The 20,891-nt window shown below is 35.4% G+C and overlaps 1 protein-coding gene across 1 annotated transcript; it reads left to right on the plus strand.

Moving 5' to 3' along the window:
• Positions 1 to 8,553: 8,553 nt before the first annotated feature.
• LOC149203241 (cyclin-B2-1-like) lies at positions 8,554 to 15,018 on the plus strand. Its single transcript, XM_089401805.1, has 6 exons — positions 8,554 to 8,673; positions 13,659 to 13,748; positions 13,853 to 14,020; positions 14,167 to 14,226; positions 14,364 to 14,462; positions 15,007 to 15,018. Exons 1-6 carry the CDS (start codon positions 8,554 to 8,556, stop codon positions 15,016 to 15,018), a joined length of 549 nt encoding a protein of 182 aa, XP_089257931.1.
• The last annotated feature ends 5,873 nt before the right edge of the window (positions 15,019 to 20,891 follow it).

Below are 20,891 nucleotides of genomic sequence, written 5' to 3' on the forward strand. Positions count from 1 at the left end.
GAAATACTATTGCTCTAGCTGTTTTCTTCTTTTTTTATCAAACTATCAAATATTAGAATACTCTATCTTTATTTCCAGTAAAAAGGTTTCTCTTTGGTTTTCGTCATTTTTCTTTGTTACCGCTCTTGCAAATCAGAAGACCATACATAGTGTCATTTTCTTTTCCTTCACTTTGGTTGTGTTTTATTGCTTTAAAGTTTAGAGGATGCTTCGACAGAATTTTTAAACTGCCAAAACTTTATAGATATACGATTACCAACCTATAGTTGAGTGGCAACAATAGCATATCTTGGTTTGCAGTCTTTTGCAAAAATATTCATAGAGTCATGACCCTAGAAACAATCGAGATGGTTTTCAGCACTGAAATTGAGTACACTTCAAAATTAAAACTAATGTTTACAGGATTCATTTAACATATTTTATGAGAATAATTTTTGTGTGTGGTTGTTGCTGGTGCATTTGTTAAAGTGGACAGGTGTAGGGGGTTATTAATAATCATTAAAAATCACCAAGACTTGTGGATGATTAATTTTGACCATTTTGTTCACTAACATCACACAATGTTCCACCAAGTTTCTGGACAGTGGGGATGCAAGAACAGGGAACCATGTCTAGGGTATGTGTCGAGACTTGCCCCAACCCCAAATTTTAGAAAATGTCATGGAAATGTTGGGGACCCCATCCAAAATCCTTTAAAAAAGGGAGACTTAAAAATATGAAAATAATGACTAGTCACAAACATGAACATAGACTAGTGCCTAGATGATAGACTGGAAAAGAAGCGTCAACACTAGTTTATAGTAGTTTGTGTGTCCTTAGCAACTCCACGCGTTGTTGACGACTACATGGTTCAGGGTATTCTTTCAGTGAGAATGGATTGTTGGATGAGATGTAGTGCAGCAGGGTGTGGCTTTGATAGAAATTAATATCCCTTTTATTGATATTTCACTCTCAAATTAACTACTCGCATTCGAAAACTAGATTTGTGTAGCCTAAAATAGGTATTTGCTAAGCATTGCCTTGTGCCATGTGGTTCGACCCTTTTCAAACATGGCCAGTGAGAGATCTACAACAAATTTTATGGCTAGACTTCAACCCAGGAGCTTGTTTGTGCATTAATCAATTCTTCCATGGTGTAGCATAACTACCAGATGCCCCAAATATTTTTAGTTGGAAGCTTTCCCTCCGTTTTGGAGAACATGGGTTTCATGTTGGTATTTAGGGAGTCGTTTTTAAGTAAATTTACTTTCAGTATCTAGAGTTAAGACCAAATTAGTATAGAAGCAGTGAAGAAATGTGTGTGAGAGAAGGATGATGGTGCAAAGCAATATAGAAAGCTACATGATAGCTCAAAAGAGAGTCACACGATCAATGTGACATTTTAGGTTCAAGATTCTCTATATCATAATAGAGCCATGTACAATGAAAGGAAGCCAGGAAAGGATAGCCCTTACCCATCATGGTTCGCACAACCTTCTTTGTACCTCCATATGCATCCACAGGGTCCCTATGATCTGCAATGTGTTGAGATAAAAGAAAGTAATGTTAGCTAGATCTTCCTTCTCTTATTGCATCATTATTCCTTAAAATAAACCATAATTTAGAGAGGATAAAATGGTCTAGGGACCACAAAGCAGAGGCATGGTCTCTAATAGAAATAAACCAAAGCAAATAGTCTTGACTCTCCTCAGTCCCAATGGAAATGAAAACCCTTTTTTACAAATTCATCATCGAAACTTTGTCAAATTTTGATGCTGTTTTTTAAACTGATATGCTCTATAACCTGTGCGTTGCAAGGCCTCATCCTTGTTTAAGTAGTGGCACTATCCATTTATCAACCTACATCTATCGAATATGGAAATATGTATCTCAAAATATAATTGACGAAAGTACCTTGGTGGATTTGACCTGACACAATAAAAACATTCTTGCTGGAAGGAAGGCTACATTTGCCAAAGAAACAAAATAGTTTTAAAGAGGAACCTATTAAGCCATTTGGCATAAACCTTTTTGAAAAATTCCACCATCGCTTGTATTCAATATCGAGTTGGGTTTCATCTGCTTTGAAGATAGGTTTGGAAACACAATTCAAAGCACACACTGGGTGCCCATAAGCTAGAAGATCTTTTAGTTTAACCTTCAGCTACAAGAACCTTTCAAATTTAGCTCCAGTCCTTATAAGGCAATTTTTTTCTTAGCCTATAGATTTTAAATCTTCTCAGGAAAAACCATTAATTTATTCAGATTGGAGACTTATACTTCTTTCAGATCTTTCTCAAAGTTAGTTGTGGAGCACAAGAATCATGTGTCATAGTAAATTCTCCAGAAAATCAATGTTTTCTATTCTCTGTTTTAAAATCAGAAATTAGTAAGTTTGAAATCCATATTAGTTAAAATATGCATTTCCTCCACCAATTCCAGTCCTCTCTGGAACTGTATTCTCTCTGACAGTCTCATGTAAAAGGAGAATAATCTCAGATTATATCAGATTGCCATGTACTTTTTAATTAAAAAACTGAATAACAAAACAATTTTTTATTTTTTTTAAATATCCATCCATTTTGAATATTTTTGTTAACTGTACAAGCTTCTCTTGTACCATGATCATTGACATCAAAAACAGTGTGCATATAAGTGTCATAAGTTGTTGGTGTAGACTTAAAGGAGAATGTTGATGCCTAATAACAATTGAGTGAGTGCATAATAAGTATGAAGAGAAGTTTTGAATCATGAGCTTCACAAACTCAAGATTGATAACTTCCTCAAATCTTCTACTAAACCATTTGACAGTGACTTTACAACCATATATTAATAATAAGCTATGATTAAATATGAATTCCAAGTCAACAACCCACCCATGTTAAAATGCATAATGCCTTACATTATTGAATCATAATTTTCATTAAGTCACCTCAACCTATTTCTCTTTAGGTAAAATACAGGGAGAGGGACCGATGTGTATGCCCATACTAAACTAGAATATTTGTTTAATGACAATTTAAATATTGAGTTTCACCAACATAAGATTCAATGAAAATACACAAGATTCTTTACAAATACAATATTAGTTAGTAGATACATAAAGTCTTCCATGAAAACATGAATATTTTTTGGAAAATGGAGCAAACCAAATCCACTTAGGCATGCATTACAATTTATATGAACTTTTGAAAGTTAAAAAAAGTCTTGACCCAACTCCATGGTACAAAGAACAATTGAAGATTGAATTTTCGGAGTGCATAGTTGTATAATTGCATTATTTGTATCATCGTACATCTATGGAACAATGCCTATCCTGTTAATGGATTCAATCAGGGCTAAAACTTAAAGTGAAAAGAAGAAAATGCTGGTTATTTTGGTGCAAAGATACAACACTAGAAAATCCTAATGCTGTTGCCATGGGTCGAAAAACAAGTACTCCATTCATTCACACACTTCCCTTCTCACCAACTAAATGATTGCCATTTTCTTCTTCTTGTGCTATGTCACTAGTAGCCTTCTCATGCAAAAAAATATTGAAGATTCCTTGGCCCTATAGAAAGAAGAAGAAAAATTTTGTTCTGTTGGCAATTCTTGCAACCTCATATGTTTTTCTGTTTCTTCCTGCTAAAACTACACTATTATATCATATGGATGACGTGATTGTTTTCTAACACCAACCTTCAAATTCTCTATATGTAGCTTCTGCCATTTGAAGTGAGGAAACTATATCCAAAACATTTTGTAGGCTAGGATTATTGAAGGGAAATTTCAGATTCTCAAAATAGACAAGATATTTTAGGCAGTAGAGAATGTCAAATCAGAAAATGTAGACTTAAAACATTCACTTTTCACTTTTGACACCAACTTAGAAAGTTTTGAACAAGTAACTTCCAATCCAACTAACCCCAGGTTGTATCTTGCAAGAGTTTCCCTTGCTTTCTCTTGAATTTACTGCAAGTAATGTCTTTGTGCTTCCTTATGTAGTTGAAAGTGCCTTTGGGCCTGCGCAAAAGTGAGGCACACAATCAGTGTGACATTTTAAGTTCAGAGTTCTCTATAGCATAGCTGAGTTATGCACAATGAATGGAAGCCAAGAAATAAATTATAGCCCTTACCTCTGGTGGTTTCATTCAACCTTTTATGTACCTCCATCTACATCCACAGGGACCCTATGATATGCGATGCGCTGAGAGAGTAGACAAGAATGATGGGTAAATATTCCTTCATTAGGACTCCTAGAAAATGAACCATCATTTTTAGAGGATAAAATGGTCTAGGGACCATAAACCAGAGGCAGAGTCTCTAACAAAAATAAACCATAGCACATAGTCTCCACTCTCCATGGTCCTATCAAAATTGAAAACCTTTCTTACATAAACACTATCAAAACTCCATCAAATTCTAATGGTGCTTTTTATACTAAAATTCTCAGTAGCCTGGGCATTTCAAGGCCTCCTCCTTATCTAGACAGTGACCCATTTATTAATCTAGTACTATCGAACTTATGCGATCTCACTGGATCCTAACATGGAGTGTAATCGATATTATAGAACTCAAATGCCATGTCCTTTGAAGTCTCTTTGCCCCAAACTACATAATGCGCTTCAAAAGAAGAAAATATCAGAGTTAAATAATTACAACCAACATTGGCCTTGCTCAATCTAGATGCTTTAAATGGTCGAGAACATGTATTCTAACACCCACCCAAGAGGTTGAAAGAGTTCTAGTGCAACAATAAATCAACTCTCAAATCTGTTTTAGTAATATGTTTTATTTATGGTTTCAGTTCCATTTGAGGAATCCACCGATAGTACATTTTGAATCAAGGTGTTTCATCCAAATATTAATATTTCTTTATGTTTTTTGGAGTTTTGAATTGAAATTTCATACCTTTCTTCCTTGCTCTTTGTTTGATAATAACCAATATGCTTGTGGAATTTTACTTACTTTTTCATTTATTTATGTGCAAAAATAGATGGAGTTGTTTTATAAAATTTCTACCGGTGAAGAGAATTCTATCATTGGCGTGATCAAGTGACGAGAAGGTTGTACATTTCTTGAAATTCGTGATGAAATTTTGGATGATGAAATCATTGGATACCATTTTGATTTTATCCAGGATGGAACAAGTTTAAATCCAAAGCAAGAGAAAAAATGGAAAGTTTGTACAACACTTGTAGGCATCAAGAGGAAACTGGGCACATTTGATGTGGAAGAAGAGTGTTCAAATGTAGTGGAAAAAATACCAATATTTGAAAACATTGAAGTGAATGTGGAGGGACCTATAAATAAACAACCAAGAGCTGAAAATATGTCTTTGTCAGTGGAACAAGCCATAGTTGTTGATACTAGTGTATTGGCATCTTGGGAAAAAAAAGTTAAAAGTTTAATGGAAGAGTTTGTCATTGAGAAAATTACTCTCAAAGTATATTCAGAAAAGGGAGAATCTAAAATAAAGATCCATTGTAAAATTTGTGGCATTGATTATGGAACAGGTGATGTATCCTTGGCAGCAAACAACATGCAACTTCCAAAACTATCATATGAAAACACGGGCCCATCAACAATGCATATCAATTCCAAGTGGTAGTGAAATTCCTTCATGTAACGAAGTACAACATAAAGTGATGGTTGGATATCAATTTCATATTGATCAAGCAATCAAACTTCTAGATGATTTCAACAATACACAAGATCCTAATTTGTTCAAGGTGGTGGAAGAAACACTTGCAAACTATAAGGACATGAAAAGAGTGAGGGTGGAATGTACACAATGCAATAAATGGTTTTGTTTGTTGCTGACAAGTGGTAATATTGTCAATTCTCTAAATAAACACATGAAATCAAAGAATCACACTGCTACTACTACAAATGAGGGTTCACATGAGGAGATTGGTTTGAGGAGTGGCACAGTTGGGAGACCCAAGAAGCCTACCAATGATAAGTCCCAACAAAGTTTGACTAGGTTCTTGGTCCCATTATCACCATCAATATTACATAATGGTTCTACAAGTGCATATCCTTCTACTTCAGGTGTGTTAATTAACAACTTAGACTAAACTTGAATATGAATTTGTATATTATTTTATTTACCTTACTTCAAATTTATTTGTTTGTTGTCATCTTATTACAGCTCAATTATCTCCCTTGTCACTACAATGTTGGGGGTATTGGTATCCTTATATTGATAGAAATGGGGAGAGATTGGAAACAAAGGTCTTAATGGATGATCAAAGGGGTGGAAAAGTATGGGCCATAGAGAAGCATACCAAGATCATGTTATGTTATGAGGGTATTGAATGTCGTATTGATGGTACATATAGGCATATTCATTGCCAGAGGGATTCTAAAACAGGGATCCCATTTTATTCATTAACATGCAACTTTTGTAAGTTGTTTCCAGAATGTGATGACTTCAGGATGTGATTATATCGTGAATCAATTTGCACCAATAAAAGAAGTGAATGAGATATAGGAAAAGGTATAACACTCGACTATTTGACTCAAAATGAATTGAAGAATGTTGCAAGGGTTACAAATTCTAACCATAGATCAACAATGTGATCTCTTTGATGGGAGAGGACAAAGGTTGCTACACTCTCTATTAGAATGAGATCCCCAAAGGAAAAGTTGTTTGAATCGACAGAAAGGAAGGATGTCTTTAGGTTTTGCAAGGATGTGTGTGAGGCACATAACCAAGGAAAATTACAAGGTAAAGATGTAGTTTGGGAATTTGTTAAGGATATTTTTCATAACTTGATGCATGTAAAAGCAGGGAGAAGGTATAGTACATCACAAAATCCCTTTATGAGATGATCAAGTTATGGGGAGGTCCTAGATTACATAGCTTTATTAGCTTGAATCTGAATGGTCCTTCAATATCTACGACTTTAAGGCAAGTTAGAAAGTCATTAACATATATCCCAGGGAGCACGATCATATTTTTGAGGCAATCGGAAAAGTTTATGCATCTTATAAAGCCAAGCATGGTATAGATGGCCCAATTCCTGTATTCCTCGCTGAGGATGAAACAGTTATGAAAAGATATGTTAGGTGGATAAAAAAAAGTGATACACTGGAAGGGTTTTGTGGTACGAAATGAGAACATCAATGCCAATCATATTTCTTGGTGAGAGTTGGTGATGGGGCTGTAGGCTATGAGATTATAACTTATTCTTTTAAGAACAATGTTATTGGCCATTATACACGTGTTATTACTGTAAACCCTTTACATGAAAAGCTTCCTCGTTTGGTTGTGGTTGTTCATCCAACATGCAATAGGTTCAATGCAAATTTCGTTTATCAACAACGGGAAAAGGTCAAATCTATGTGGAAGAAACATGTGGAAAATAATTTGGGACCTATTGTTGGTCATTCCTTGGATGGGAATAGCAGAAGAAGAAAACTTATGTTGAAAGATTATTCTTCAACATTAGGTCTTCGATATCAAATTACTTAGGAAGGGTGGAGGCTAATCGGGTTGTACAATGGTTGCAATGTAACAAGATTGCATGACCAAGATTGCATGACCAAGATTACATCCACAATGACAAAAAGCTAGTGAATCCTTTGTTTAGAGGTTGATGAGAAATCGTTTTAGGAAATGATTACATAAATTTTGGTCATGTCAGAATGGTTTATCACACTTTTAAAGTTGATGATCACAAGCTTAAGGGTGAAGATATAGAGAGGATGGGTCGACAAAATTGGGGACCCGCACAATGCATTGCTTCAAGGCATGTTCAGAGGTGTTTGAAGGAGTTGAGAAGTACACCAAGCAAAAAGTTAGAGAGGACACTAGCTACAGAGACTGATCTAATGATTATTGTTGAATACATTGACAACTTTATGTCTCATAGTTTTAGCCTTTGGGAAAGGGTGTGAAATGCTTCATGAGTTCATCATTTCTTCACATTATGGTTATGTTGGGTATATAAACAATCTCATACTAATTTCAACATAAATTTCATCAGTAGAGAATCATATCAAGATGTGAAAATTTCTTTCCATTTTGTAGTTTTGTTGATGAGATTGTTTAGAGATAATTATTCTAACTTTCCATGTGTTTTGCACTTGACTAGGTTAGATGTATGTGAGAACTTCTTTAGTAAAGTTGGTGGGATGGTTGGAGTGGAGAGGGCCTATGATTTCAATGACTTGCTTCATGTTGTTGGAACCCTTAATAGAGTTGCTAAAGAAGAATCAAATCCCCAAGGGCTTCATTTTAATAAATCTCATAAGAAGCAAGAAATCATTTGGAATAGATTGCACCAAGAAACAATACAAAACATTGACATATTGTTGCAATATGATTCAATATCCACAGACGCTAAAATTGTAGAAGCCCTTAAGATTGGATTGAAGGATGCACAAGACATTTTATCAACTCTTGGAATGCAACCAGAAAATTACACTCAATCTTCTTGGTGGGTTAAACCATGGACAAAGGATCAAAATTATCCAACATTCCAAATTGTGGATGAAGTAGTTGATGCTTCTCCACCCAATTGTTCCAACTCTATATTCCAATCTTCATCATCATTGGTACACAATGAAAGTGAATTGCAAATAATGGAAAGTGAGTGGAGACACGAGTTTGATGAAATTTTAGATTACGTTGATGAAAATGGAAGCAAAACGATAAAGCCAGTGGTGGATCTTGATGGTAAGGATATGTTTAAAGCATGTTTGGTTAGTCAGTTGAATGGAAATCCGACATTATCCAAAGATAGGTTGACAAAAGTGAGAAATGGGGTCTACTTTAGGTAAGATGGGAAGGCTCCACAAAAGGGTGTTTCAATTGGCTTTGGAATTGGATTATATTGTGGGGTGTTGTTTGAAAGAAACTCAATTCCCCCCACTGCATGTACTGCAAGAAATGGTGTTCCTCGAAGTACAAAACAAGGTGTTTCTTGTGGAACGTGGGACATTGGAAGGGTTCAAAGAATAAGGAAGAAGGATGGTAATAGGGTGTTTGATTACCATAATGACATTGACCTTTTGGATAGATTAGAAGGCATCGAGCTTCAATTATGTTGGTATAGTAGAATAAAGGGGCAACACATGTATAAGTATGATTTGACAGATCATGCTTTTGTACAACATGAATATGTTATAGAAATCACAAATTTATCATACAATGCTAGGAATGATACATAAAAATTAGAAGAATGTTATTACAAAGTTTTTTCAGATTTTGTGAAAAATTTGAATAAGGTAGATTTTCAAAACATTCTACATTCTCTTTCCTTATGTATTTCCATATTTTGAATTATTTATAAATAATTATTGGTTGTATTTTTGTTGATTTTTTTGTATGAATATGATGTTAATTTTGTAGCTTTTGGTTTTAGATCTAGTGAATATTTCAAATGGTGAATGTCCGGGATAACTCAACCTTTGCTACTTTCTTTTTGGTGTAATTTTATTTCACTAGCCATTCATCCTTTTGTAGTTGTGTTTCATTCAAACGTTAATTTGCTCCCTCTGAAGTTGGTCCATTTAATCATGAAAAACAAGAAAAGGTGGTTCCTTTTTCATGAATATGTTTTGTGGATAAGCATGTGGTTCTTCTCACTAATGTTAACATTATCCTTGAATTTTTAGATTAATGGTTTGCTTGCTAGAAAGGATATCAAGGATCTGAAGGCACGAGCTTTAGTCAGGATGGTTTCTACTCACTCAAGTCAACAGATTTACACCAGAGCAATGTCTATCACATGAAGTGCATTTTACTTTGAATGTTTATGTGGTAGTTGGCCTTCCTATTTTTTAAATTGGACATATAAGTCAGATTTTGTAGTTCAAATGTGCCATCCGAGTCTTTTTGGAAGTATTTATGTTTTGGCCATACGCATGGGGTCTACCACAGTTAAATTGCACTTGGTTATTATTGTCAATTGAGTCCTCAATCATATTTTGGGCATTTCCTTTTAGTTCTTTCACTAAACGACATTAACATTAATTACTATCTGTAAATGATTTTAGACATGTGATGGTAGTTTGTTTTTAAATTGTTTGCAACTTTATTGAGATATGTGCTTCTGGTAGATTGTTTGGGTGATGGCACTTTGATTTTTTATTTTTGCCTACATTGATATATATGTGTTTGATGGGCCTTTCAATGTGTGCGTATGATACAAGGTTATTTTAAGGTGAATGGTATCTGATTTTTTGCAACTTTTGGATTGCAAGAATTTGATAGGGTGAATGGTATGCAAATTTTAATTGATTTTATTTTTCCAAAGAAAGAATGCATACATTTCTATTTCATGGTTTGGAAAAGGAAAATACATAGAAAAGTTCTTATAGCATTACATATCACCTCCAAAAAGGAAAATAAGGCCACATGGTGGCCACTCTTCACAAACTTTAAGACAGAATATACCTATGATCTCTCCCGGGAGCACAACTAGAAGAAAAAATTATGTGTTGTTGTCAATGGGAGGTGATGTAGAGGTAGTTCCCAGTTTTCTATTGCTTGTTGGTCTCTCCATTATCCCAGAATCTCCAAGATGGCTAGTAAGATTTTAGAATTCTTGAATTATTACAATAAATGATATTAACTACATAAGCACTTTGAAAGGGCACTTCTAAATCAATTTGAATATCATACTTTGAATATCATGTAGTTCATACCCTTGTTACTGGGCACTTTTGAATCAATTTGAAAGGACCTTGGGTCATTATGAAATGATTTATTTTATGAGGCTAATTCGTGTCTATCTTGCATTTCCTTTTGGCTCATTTAAGGCACAGGCTAGCCCTTTCCTGAGGTCCTTCTCGACCTTTCTGAGACCCCCTTGTATGAGGTATTTTTGTATTAATTTTAGGGTTGTTTTGGGACCTATTTGGGCCCTATTCTTGGTAGACCTCAGTAGTATTTGACCTAAGTATTTTCAATGGCATCTTTGTGGACAAAATTTGGGATTATTCTGAGTGAAGTTGGAGGACATTATTGTGTTATCTCTCTATGGTTTCTAGAATAATATGATGCTCATTTAAGCCTTTGTTATGGGCTCTTCTGAAAGAAATCTATATATATTCAAAATACCTCCAAGGCATATTGTTTGTAGCCTTATCCTCACCTTTTGTAAGATTTATTATTTTTGCCAAATTTGAAGGGTTTGTTGAACTATATCTAGACCTCTCTAGAGTTGCATCTAGGACTGATCAAGATCTTATTCAAAGAAGTGATAGAAGCATGTAAGGAAATGATGGCTATAATCAAATCATGCCTTACTTATGAAACAGTTACAAGAAGTATATTATTGGCCATCTCAAGAGAAGATCTCTCTTCACTACTGGTATTGGTGTATTTTCTTAAATTTCAATTTGATTTTATGTTTAAGGTTAGGATCACGCTCAGTTATGGCTTCCTTATTAGTTTTGGAGGGGTTTTATTGTTCAATAGTCATTGAATGCTTTGTGTTTGTCTTTTTAGCAAATCAAAATTGGGATCGAAAATAGGGCGGCGAAGCCCAACGGGCCCATGGATAGCAAAGGTATTTTAAAGTATTCTGTTATCCAAACCCCATACCAAAACCTAATATCAACAAATATGTAGTACATCTTTATTAGTTCTTATATGAATATCAATGGCTCTATATGACCAGTGTAAAACAGAGATCGATTTGATAGAGGTTATATGCATGCTCTATGATGTAGTGGTGACGCGGGCCGAAACGAGGCCTAGAAGGGTTTTATCAGACATTGGGAACCTAGGGTGCCATGATTCAAAACCCAATGGAGGTGATGAGATCAAGCTAGAGTAAGTAGACTTTTCATTCCTAGAACATATGCATTTTTTTTTTAAATTTGCAAAACCCTTATGTAGTACTTATGTTTTATCAACACATAGTGGAAACTTCATTTTTATAAATAAGTTTTGACTGTGAGATTAGCCTCTATAGTCAAGCATTTTTCTCTAGCCATATGCTTATTTAGTCATTTCAAACCCTCTTCTGGCAGGGGATGATGAAGGAAAATTTTGTATGTGACGCTTTGGGTGTGTAATTCTATGTCCACAGGAAATCTAGGAAGTCAATCAGCTTGTTGATAAGTAAATGCCAAGTTAGATTCAACTTCCCAATATGATGCTCTGGTCTTTTGCAGATATTTTGGGGTTTTTACCAATTAGAGTTAACAATTAGAATTGGGGGTGTAGGAGGTTTGGTGTCGATGTCAAGAATACGAGTGCTACAAAAAATTTATCGTCCATGGTATGTATATCATCCATGGTTGTATAAATTGTGTGGGATTAAATAGGTGTTTGATTTATTTATCATATATCAATCCCCAAATGTTAGTATGCGGCATGAGGTGAATGATCTGAGTTCACTACTACGGGGATTTATACGTTGGCCTCTGTTTCAAATCAGTAACTGCGTGTGGATATATTGAGGTCAATAACAGGGCTCTTTGCTTTCCTGTTTAGTTGGGATGGTTTACATGTATTTATTTTACTTCCGTTGGTTTTGTTTTGCTGCCATTCAACCACTGGGGCCACAAAGGAACAAAGATGAAAAGGGAAGCATTAGATCAACTTTGGTTTCAAAATCCAAGCATGTAGTAGGTTCAAGAAAAACACCTGGGATTTCCAATGTTGGACCCTTACATACACGTGAATCAGTTTCAAGAAAATTGCCCAGGGTTTCGAATGTTGAGGTCTCAAGTAATGATCCATCGAGTTCAAGGATACAACGCAGGCCTTCTACTACTAATCTCTCTGGTAAAAACATTTCAGCTTCAGGGAGGTCTTCTACTACTGGCCTCTCAGGTAAACACGCTTCAGCTTCAGGGAGGCCTTCTACTATTGGACTCTCTAGCAAATGTACTTCAACTTCAGGGAGACCACCAAGGCCTTCAAATGTTGACATCTCAGGCAAATATGCTTCAAATGCATCCAAGTCTAGGTTTTGCCCACCTATAGCTAAAGGTGTCTCAAGAAGAATGCCAATGACTGATGCATCAAAAAGGAAGACAAGGCTTCCATGAGCTTTTACATCAACACTGACTGCCAGAAGTGAGGTTAGGAGCATTTGGTCCACTGCCTTATTTTAGCATGTGTAGATGGCGATTTTTATTCACAGAGTTTTTCTCTGTTCTTTTGTAGAAGAAAGTGAAGGGTCTATCTAATCCATAGATCCAATTTCCATCCAATGGTCTCTATTAAACAACTTTCATATGGAGCCATTAAGCGAGATGTCATGGAAGAGGAATAAGACTTGTCCAACATTGACGAAGCAAATAATGAAAATAAACTTGCTATAGTTGAATATGTTCAAGACATTTACCATTTCTATTGGTATACAGAGGTATGTCCCTTTTGTCATGGGATCCTTGCAAATATTTTTTGTTCTATTCGAATTACAACATCTTGTCTTAGAAGAATACACTTCATTTAAACAATTTAATAAGACACTAGCTTTTCACTGCATATAGTATGAAGTGATTACATGTGAGCAGCGTGTGTTTGTGCCATACATGAATATCTCCACTGGAGAATTAAAGTGCCCACTTAAGCATCATGGAAGGTTATAATTTATGAATGAGGACATTAGGTCAAGCATTGATGTGAGCCTTGATCCATGTCTATAGTTTAGATTCAACTCTGAATAAATAGTTGTATGTCTAATTTGTTTCTATTTTGGTCTGTTGTGTTTGTTGTATTGCAGGCATGCAACAATCTCTCATCAAACTACATGTCAAGCCAAGTTGATATCAACCAGAAGATGCGGGAAATACTTATTGACTGGCTAATTGATGTACTTGATTAATACATATCGATATCTATCTGTTTCTGTAATAATAATTTTTTTTTGTACCTTTCCATTGATAATTTTCTAACATAAACAATTTGCACTTACAGGTGCATCTAAAATTTGACTTAATGGATGAGACACTTTTTCTCATGATTAACCTGATTGATAGATTTCTTTCTGTGGTGTACACTATTACGAGAAAGGATATTCAACTAGTGGGGTTGACTGCCATGCTAGTTGCTGCCAAATATGAAGAAATTTGGGCTCCCAAGGTGGTAAACAATGACAAGAGGGAAAGTTCGTTGTTAAGCTGAAATTTTGTATTGATTTGTTTTGACTAAAAACTTGTTTCCTGTGCCCTTGATTTGGCATCTAGAATAAGGCTTCACATTCTAACTCATTTTCCTTAAGGGCTTTACAGGTTAAGGAACTGATTACAATCTCAAACAATGTTTACACACGTGGTGAATTTCTCTCCATGGTGAGATTTTGTTTTCTCACATTATTATGTCATACTTGTCTCCCATATTTTGAGCTTTATATTTCTAATTGTTTAAATAATTCATATTTGGAATTGTTATCTTTGCTCATGTTTATGGTATGTTTCATTTTCTTCAGGAGAAATTGATGCTCAACAAATTAAGATTCAATTTGGATGTACCAACTCCCTTTGTTTTCATGAAAAGGTTTCTAAAGGCTGCTCAGGCTGATAAACAGGTATTCTACTTTGCTTGAAATTTTGATGAATATTCAAATGGCATTGAGCCTCACTTATGTTATGAAATGCATTGTATTTTCGATGTGTTGCATGAGAGGCATCATGCACTATTTTTTTCTAACTGTAAGCTTCCATAAATGGGATATTTATAAATTTAATGCTCTTTTGGGTTTGTTTCCATGGATAAGCTTGAGAAGCTGGCATTCTATCTTCTTGAACTATGCTTGGTTGAGTGTATACATGGCACAACACATCCTGCAAAGGATGCCAGCTTGGACAAGACTGCTTCAGAAACATGCACACTATAGAGAATCAGAACTCAAGTAAATCTTGAATACCCATTGTCTTTTACATCCTAGTATTTCCTACTTGATTTTATTCAAGTACAGGGTTTGTAATAGTTTATGGTGCATGCAAACACACTAGAATTACATGCTTTCTTTTTATGCAGAAAGTTTTTGAATTTCTTGTCATTTGTTTTTTATATGATTTGATTCTCTCGTATATGAAAGAGGGTTTGAACGTTTGCTTTTATTTGTGCAGGGAATGTGCTAATATGATTGCAGGATTCCATAAGAATGCAGAAGAGGGTATTGGCATGTATATTGGCATGTGAGGATATTGGCATGTATCTTTTAGAAAATATAATTTGACATTTTCTTTGTACCATAGGTGAGGTAACACCAACAAGGAGATCTTCAAGGATAAGTGAAAAAGTAAAGGAATCACCAGTCAAAACACTAGAAAGTGAATCAAAGAAAAAACCAAAGAGATCCAGAAAATCAAAAGGAGATTCAGAAGATGCAGAGAAACAAGAATCACAAGTAGAAGCTAGTAAGGAAGAGGAAATGCATGATACCCATCATGGGGAAGATATGGCTGAAACAGGGGAAGATGTTGATCACAAAAAGGAAGAAGAAGGGAAGGGAGAAGATGATCTTGATAAGAAGAAGGAAGCAAAAGAAGAGAGTGATGACAAAAGGGAAATAGAAAACAAAGAAAAAATACATGGGTCCAAAACTGAAGAAATAAATAAAATGGATGAGAAGGCAGAAGAGATGGCACCACAAGGGGAAAAAGGTGCCATAAAGAAAGATCCATTACTAGAGAATGAAGAAAATCACAGGGATTTGGAGAGTAAGGGAGAGCCTTAGGAACCCAAGTAAGCTTCAAGTGATGTAACAAAGGAGAATGGTTTTGATGGTACAGGTACACTGGAGAACGGTGCCCAGGTTAAACATGCAGAGCCGGTGAAGGAAGTGCATGACCCGAGGGAAAAAATACTTGAAGGTCAAGCATGAAAAATGGCAGATGAGATTGGTTCACTTTCCAACCACACTGCAATAAAACAGACCCCTGAGCCCCCACTTAATGCATCCAGTTAAACTTCTATGGTTTAAATTTGTGCATTGTTGGAGGTTAGCTTCTTAATTTACACATTATTCATTGGGATTTCTGCCCCAGGTTTAGAGTTTGAAGAGAGGAGGAAAACTCTAGGAGTGTTTCTTTAATATTGCAATGATATATTACTGTTATCCTACATATCATAGTGAAAATTGAACCTAGCTTTTGGAGCGACTCTTGCTGCAGTTGCATAGTCATCGATTAGTTGCCATGGTTTTGGTTCTTTGACTTACATTTCTTATCAATTTACTTTTTGTAAATTTAACTTATCTAGTTCCTTTTATAAATGTTCACTACGGTTTTTAGCTTCTTGCATATGATTTTATTAGTCTTTTCTTTATGATGTAACAAATTATCCATGAATTGTTATGTAGCTATATTTAGTTCTCAATATATTCAATTTATCAGCAGTATGGAAAATGGTTAGGTTTAGATGCTTTATAGTTATTATTGCCTGTTATGCATTCTTTGAAGCAAGGAGATGCAAAATGTTGTTTCCCAGAGTCCATTATATCTGTAGCTTTGAAAGCATAGAGGTGTTTGGGTGTACCCCTAATATTCTAATTTTCTTGTTCAAGATTTTGTTGATTTTAGCTTTTTAACCTAGACGAGGTCTCTATCTTGTTGCATCTCATGAAGCTTGAGACCTAAACAGAGCAGGATTCAGGAGAAAATCTCAAATGTAACACCGATGCAGAATCTGTTTGGGGTGAGTCTTTCTGGGAATTATGTGTTGCTAATACCTTCTTGATTATGGTTCATTTGTCTTTCTTATTCTACAAAGACGGGCTTCATTATATTTTTTTTAGTATCAATTTTAAGTTGTTGGATCATGTTCTTTTTTTTAATGAGATAGTTGATTTATAGGCATTTTATTGGGAACCCTTAAAGCATCTTAAAAATTAAAAATAAACAATTCCCACATTTTTTATATCTGTTTTACTGTTGGAGTGGGTCCTAAAGCTATTTTTTGTGTTTAAACTTGAATGCTTTTGATTTAGTGGTGCATGATTTGTTGATTTGAAATCTGGAGCTACAGATTTTATGCCTCGAAACTCTGCTCCCTTAGAATTTTGGAATCTATTTCCTTGTGACTTATTATACTATTTTAAACTGGTACAAATTTGCGATAGACTTTCTCTTTCTCCCATTGACAAATCTGTAGAATTTGATGAAAATTCTATTTCCCCCTGCCTCCAAATGCTCTGTCACATTTTGTCATAGTTCTTCAATTCATGCATTTGGATTTTTCTATCCTTCATGTAAAGTCATTCATAAGGTTTCCATCCTCATCCCGAATCTCAATGACTTCACATCCACATACATACTGGAGCCCAAACCTTTCTGGGAAACTTAATTTTGTTGCTTCCTCACCGCTAAGCAGCTCTAGAAAAGGACATACAGATAACAAAAAGATAACATTATGTTCCTTGAGCCCATTTCATTCAAACCTTATCTGTGATGTGTATCTTGAAACACTATATGTAACCTCTGCAGTAACAATAGATGGTTTCACATCTCCAATGTTTGGTTGCTTTATTTCAGTGATTTATAACTCCTTGATTGGAACATCCATCCTAGACCATCCTTGAAAGCGAGTTTCTCCCTCATTGTTAATATACACTGCCAGTCGAGGCAACAAATCTTGGATATCTTCTTGAATTTCATATGTTGATTCCAAGCGAAAAAGATTGAAATTTCTTAGGAGGTAGTCATGGAGAGTTAGAAAATGTAGATTAAGTTTTGGAAGAGCCAAGCATCCTTCACCAATGTAATTAATGTTGGGTACAATGCTTTCATCCCACATGACTTGTTCATTTGGATAAAGAGGGAGAGCATTTATTGCTTCCTTTTGATATTGTCGTTTCTCAAAAGTAGAAACCATTGCCTCGGTAAGGAAATCCATTCTTTCAACACATGGATCAGTGTTCTTAAGCAATTTAAGCTTATTACAGACAACATCCTTAAGTTGTTCTGCAAAAAAACCAGAAAGCCTCTTACAAAGTTCGTTACGTTTTTCAATGGAGCCCACGTTGGCCAATGTTATATCTCGGAGCTTAGGAATTTCCTTAAAAGCCAAAAGTTGGAAAGCTTGCAGCTGAGAGCAATAAGCGAGAAAAACATCATCATCACTAAGTTGAGTGCCAACATGGTCATCTATCTATGTCTATTTTGCAACTATTGCAACTTTCCAAGCAGGTGTCAATTTCTTTCCTCTTACAGATTGTCGAGAGCCATCATCCTTAATGTGAAAACAAAAGGAATCATGACCCCTTCTCTCTATTTTGGCTAGTATGCGTACAGGAAGGCTTGGAGGTGCATCTTTTGCAATACTTTGTAAAAGAGTACAATTGGAAACTTTCACAACAACAATTTTAATAAGTTGCATAAAATCACTATTGCCTCTTACAGTTGCTTTATCATTATGTAGATCACCTCCATTTTTATCTTCACTAGTAGTTTCATCATCCTTCTCTTTATTGACATCCTGGATTAACTGCTCAAAAACCCTTGAGATTATATCTGTTTTTTCCTGTTCTAGAGTCACAACTTTCAACACCTTGAATTTTAGGCCAGGCATCCTAGCTTTAAGAAATTTAAGAACATGTCTCAGTCCCTCATCTCCCACATCTGCATCATCATTTTTCTCTTTGTCAGTATCTGAGTCTTCCGTAGCTTTAGGTGATACTGAAAAGGAAGCATCTTCAGATTGTCCATTCCACTGCAAGTAGATCACCTGCTCCTTGTATTTCTGATCACTGTCTTTTGTTGCAAAAAATTCAAACAAAGGAACACCTAGAGCTCCTGTAGCCAGCTACCTTGCATTTTAACCCTTGGCAACAAATCTCTCATGTTGAGAATCAATATGGACGTTTTTTCCATATGGATCATTTGCACCCTCTACCAAACCAGACCACCATCCAACATCATGTTTAACCGTTCCTTGTAAACCTAGAGTACAATGATCATGTGATGGCACCATTACAGGATCTGAAGTGCATGAATAGTTCCCTGAAATAGAATTAGCCCAATTTGAAGAAGTGGAATGTTTCTCAATAATGTGTAATTCCTGGATTTAGCCTCCTATTTCCTCTGAATCTGGATGAAATCTTCCTTTCACCATATAATTTGTTCACAACACCTCGAATCTAGTTCAGAAGCCCAGAATTATAGAAACAACAAAGCCCACCCAACGCAAGAGTTTAGTTGGGTTGCAGTTAACAGGATAAACTAAACCATGAGAGGTAGAAATAATCAATGGTCTCTTTGATAATCTATGTTGTGATTTGGAGTGTGGCCGAGAACTAGTAGACTTGGGAGATAATTGGAGATTTGCAAACCATCATAATAATAATCTTGTATGAAATCCTGAGAGCAATTGCAACCTTAAACACCAATCTTTTCCCCATATAAATAATTGTTAACAAAAATATATATGTATAACAAGTTTGAGGTAAGGTTTCAGGGACACAGGTGCAACATTGCATGGAGAACTGTTTGAGGGCTAAGAGGCCTATTGTAGGGCCTTCTCTTCAAGTTGCAGGTGCACAGAGACTAGTGCAGGTGGAGAAAAGGGTGTTAACCCTTGAACAAAGTTTGGAGCTCTTGTTGTAGCAAAACCATGGGTTGTAGGGTGCCTTGTGTAGGTTTCCAAAGACTAAAACAGTGAGTGGGAAGGCCTAGAAGGGACAACAAAAGAGAGCCAGTTGTGTGGAGAAGGGTAACATAGATTTGGAACATAATTTAGGGAGAAATTGAAGTTTGTGAAGCTCTGTTGTGAACACAGTGAAAGACACACATTTTTAGAGCAAATAAAAGGTCTTTGAGAGGACACTAAGCACATGATCTTAGTAACTGCAAAACTCAGATTTCAGTCATCAACATATTTTGGAGTTTTTCAATACAACAGACCTGCAGTTTTCTAGTCTAACAAAAGTGAGCCCTAGCAAGCTTTGGCATCCTCTCTCTCTCTCTCTCTCTCTCTCTCTCTCTCTCTCTCTCTCTCAATACTCAATACTCAATACTCAATAAGCAGTTATAAATCCATGTCAAGAACCAAACTATCATAGAATCTTAAATAACTCTCCAATAAGATAAAGAAGGTGTTCCCAAGAAGGTATCAATGAAAATGGAGGTCTTTCTATAGACCAACCACAGAGCTCTTAAGGAAGTTAGTTCAAAGGGCTTGAACTCTACAGTTTCTTAAGACAATCTTCACTCCAATGGATACTTTCTTAAAGCTAGTTTTTGGACCAAGGCTAGTAAGATGGAATATTGATACAGATGGGCTTGTCTCTTTAGGCTTTCCACTCTCTTTACTATTCAAAGAATGGAGATTATGTATTATGGCCAGTTACCTACGACTTAAGACTACATCAAGAGGTCTATGCTTATTCTCCCATGCTCTAGGGGTCTATTTTACAGTTACAATGAAATTAAATTAGAGTTGTCAAAATCTATTAGCTCAGAATTATGTTTTCAACTTCTGCTTGAATTAGAGGCAACTAAGTTAGACTAGAGTTGATCAAAACCTTTTTAGTGTGGAATTTTGTTTCCAACTTCTGTTTTTATTAGATACAACAAAGTTTGATCAAATGCTGCATATTTCTGTTGTCTCAGAGAAAGTTCATAGGTACTGAAAGAAAATTGTGTGCCTTCTATTCAACTGATTCTGTCATAGATATTTATTGCAATTTATTGTGACATATTGGTAAAATGATCATTATTTTGATAAATAATTTGTGTTTTTAGAATCGCTAATTGCTGCAAAATTATCTTTGGACATGTCAATAGTTTAACAATTTCATGTAGCAAAATCAAGGACCACTGGTTTAGCTTTGAAGATTCTATAATATATTTCATGGAAGGTGATGTGATTCCTACTGGTCCTACCCAACTTGAGCTTCCAAGGTAATAAGAAGATTCCTGTACTTGTGCTTTTAGAAGTCCTCAAACCTTGTTGGCCTTTTATAACCTCTGGTCTGTAGGTTTTCCATAGAATCTTTGGGATATTTGTAATCATG

Source organism: Pinus tabuliformis, chromosome 2_1 (assembly GCF_031772625.1).
Source record: "Pinus tabuliformis cultivar Carrire ecotype Pingquan chromosome 2_1, CPIR1, whole genome shotgun sequence".
NCBI classification, from domain to species: Eukaryota; Viridiplantae; Streptophyta; class Pinopsida; order Pinales; family Pinaceae; genus Pinus; species Pinus tabuliformis.

Coding starts and splice junctions, on each gene's coding strand:
- LOC149203241 (XM_089401805.1), top strand. CDS start 8,554: ATGGAAAGTGAGTGGAGACACGAGTTTGATGAAATTTTAGATTACGTT. Junction 8,674..13,658: donor ATATGTTTAAAGCATGTTTG/GTTAGTCAGTTG, acceptor GTTGTATTGCAG/GCATGCAACAATCTCTCATC. Junction 13,749..13,852: donor TTATTGACTGGCTAATTGAT/GTACTTGATTAA, acceptor TTGCACTTACAG/GTGCATCTAAAATTTGACTT.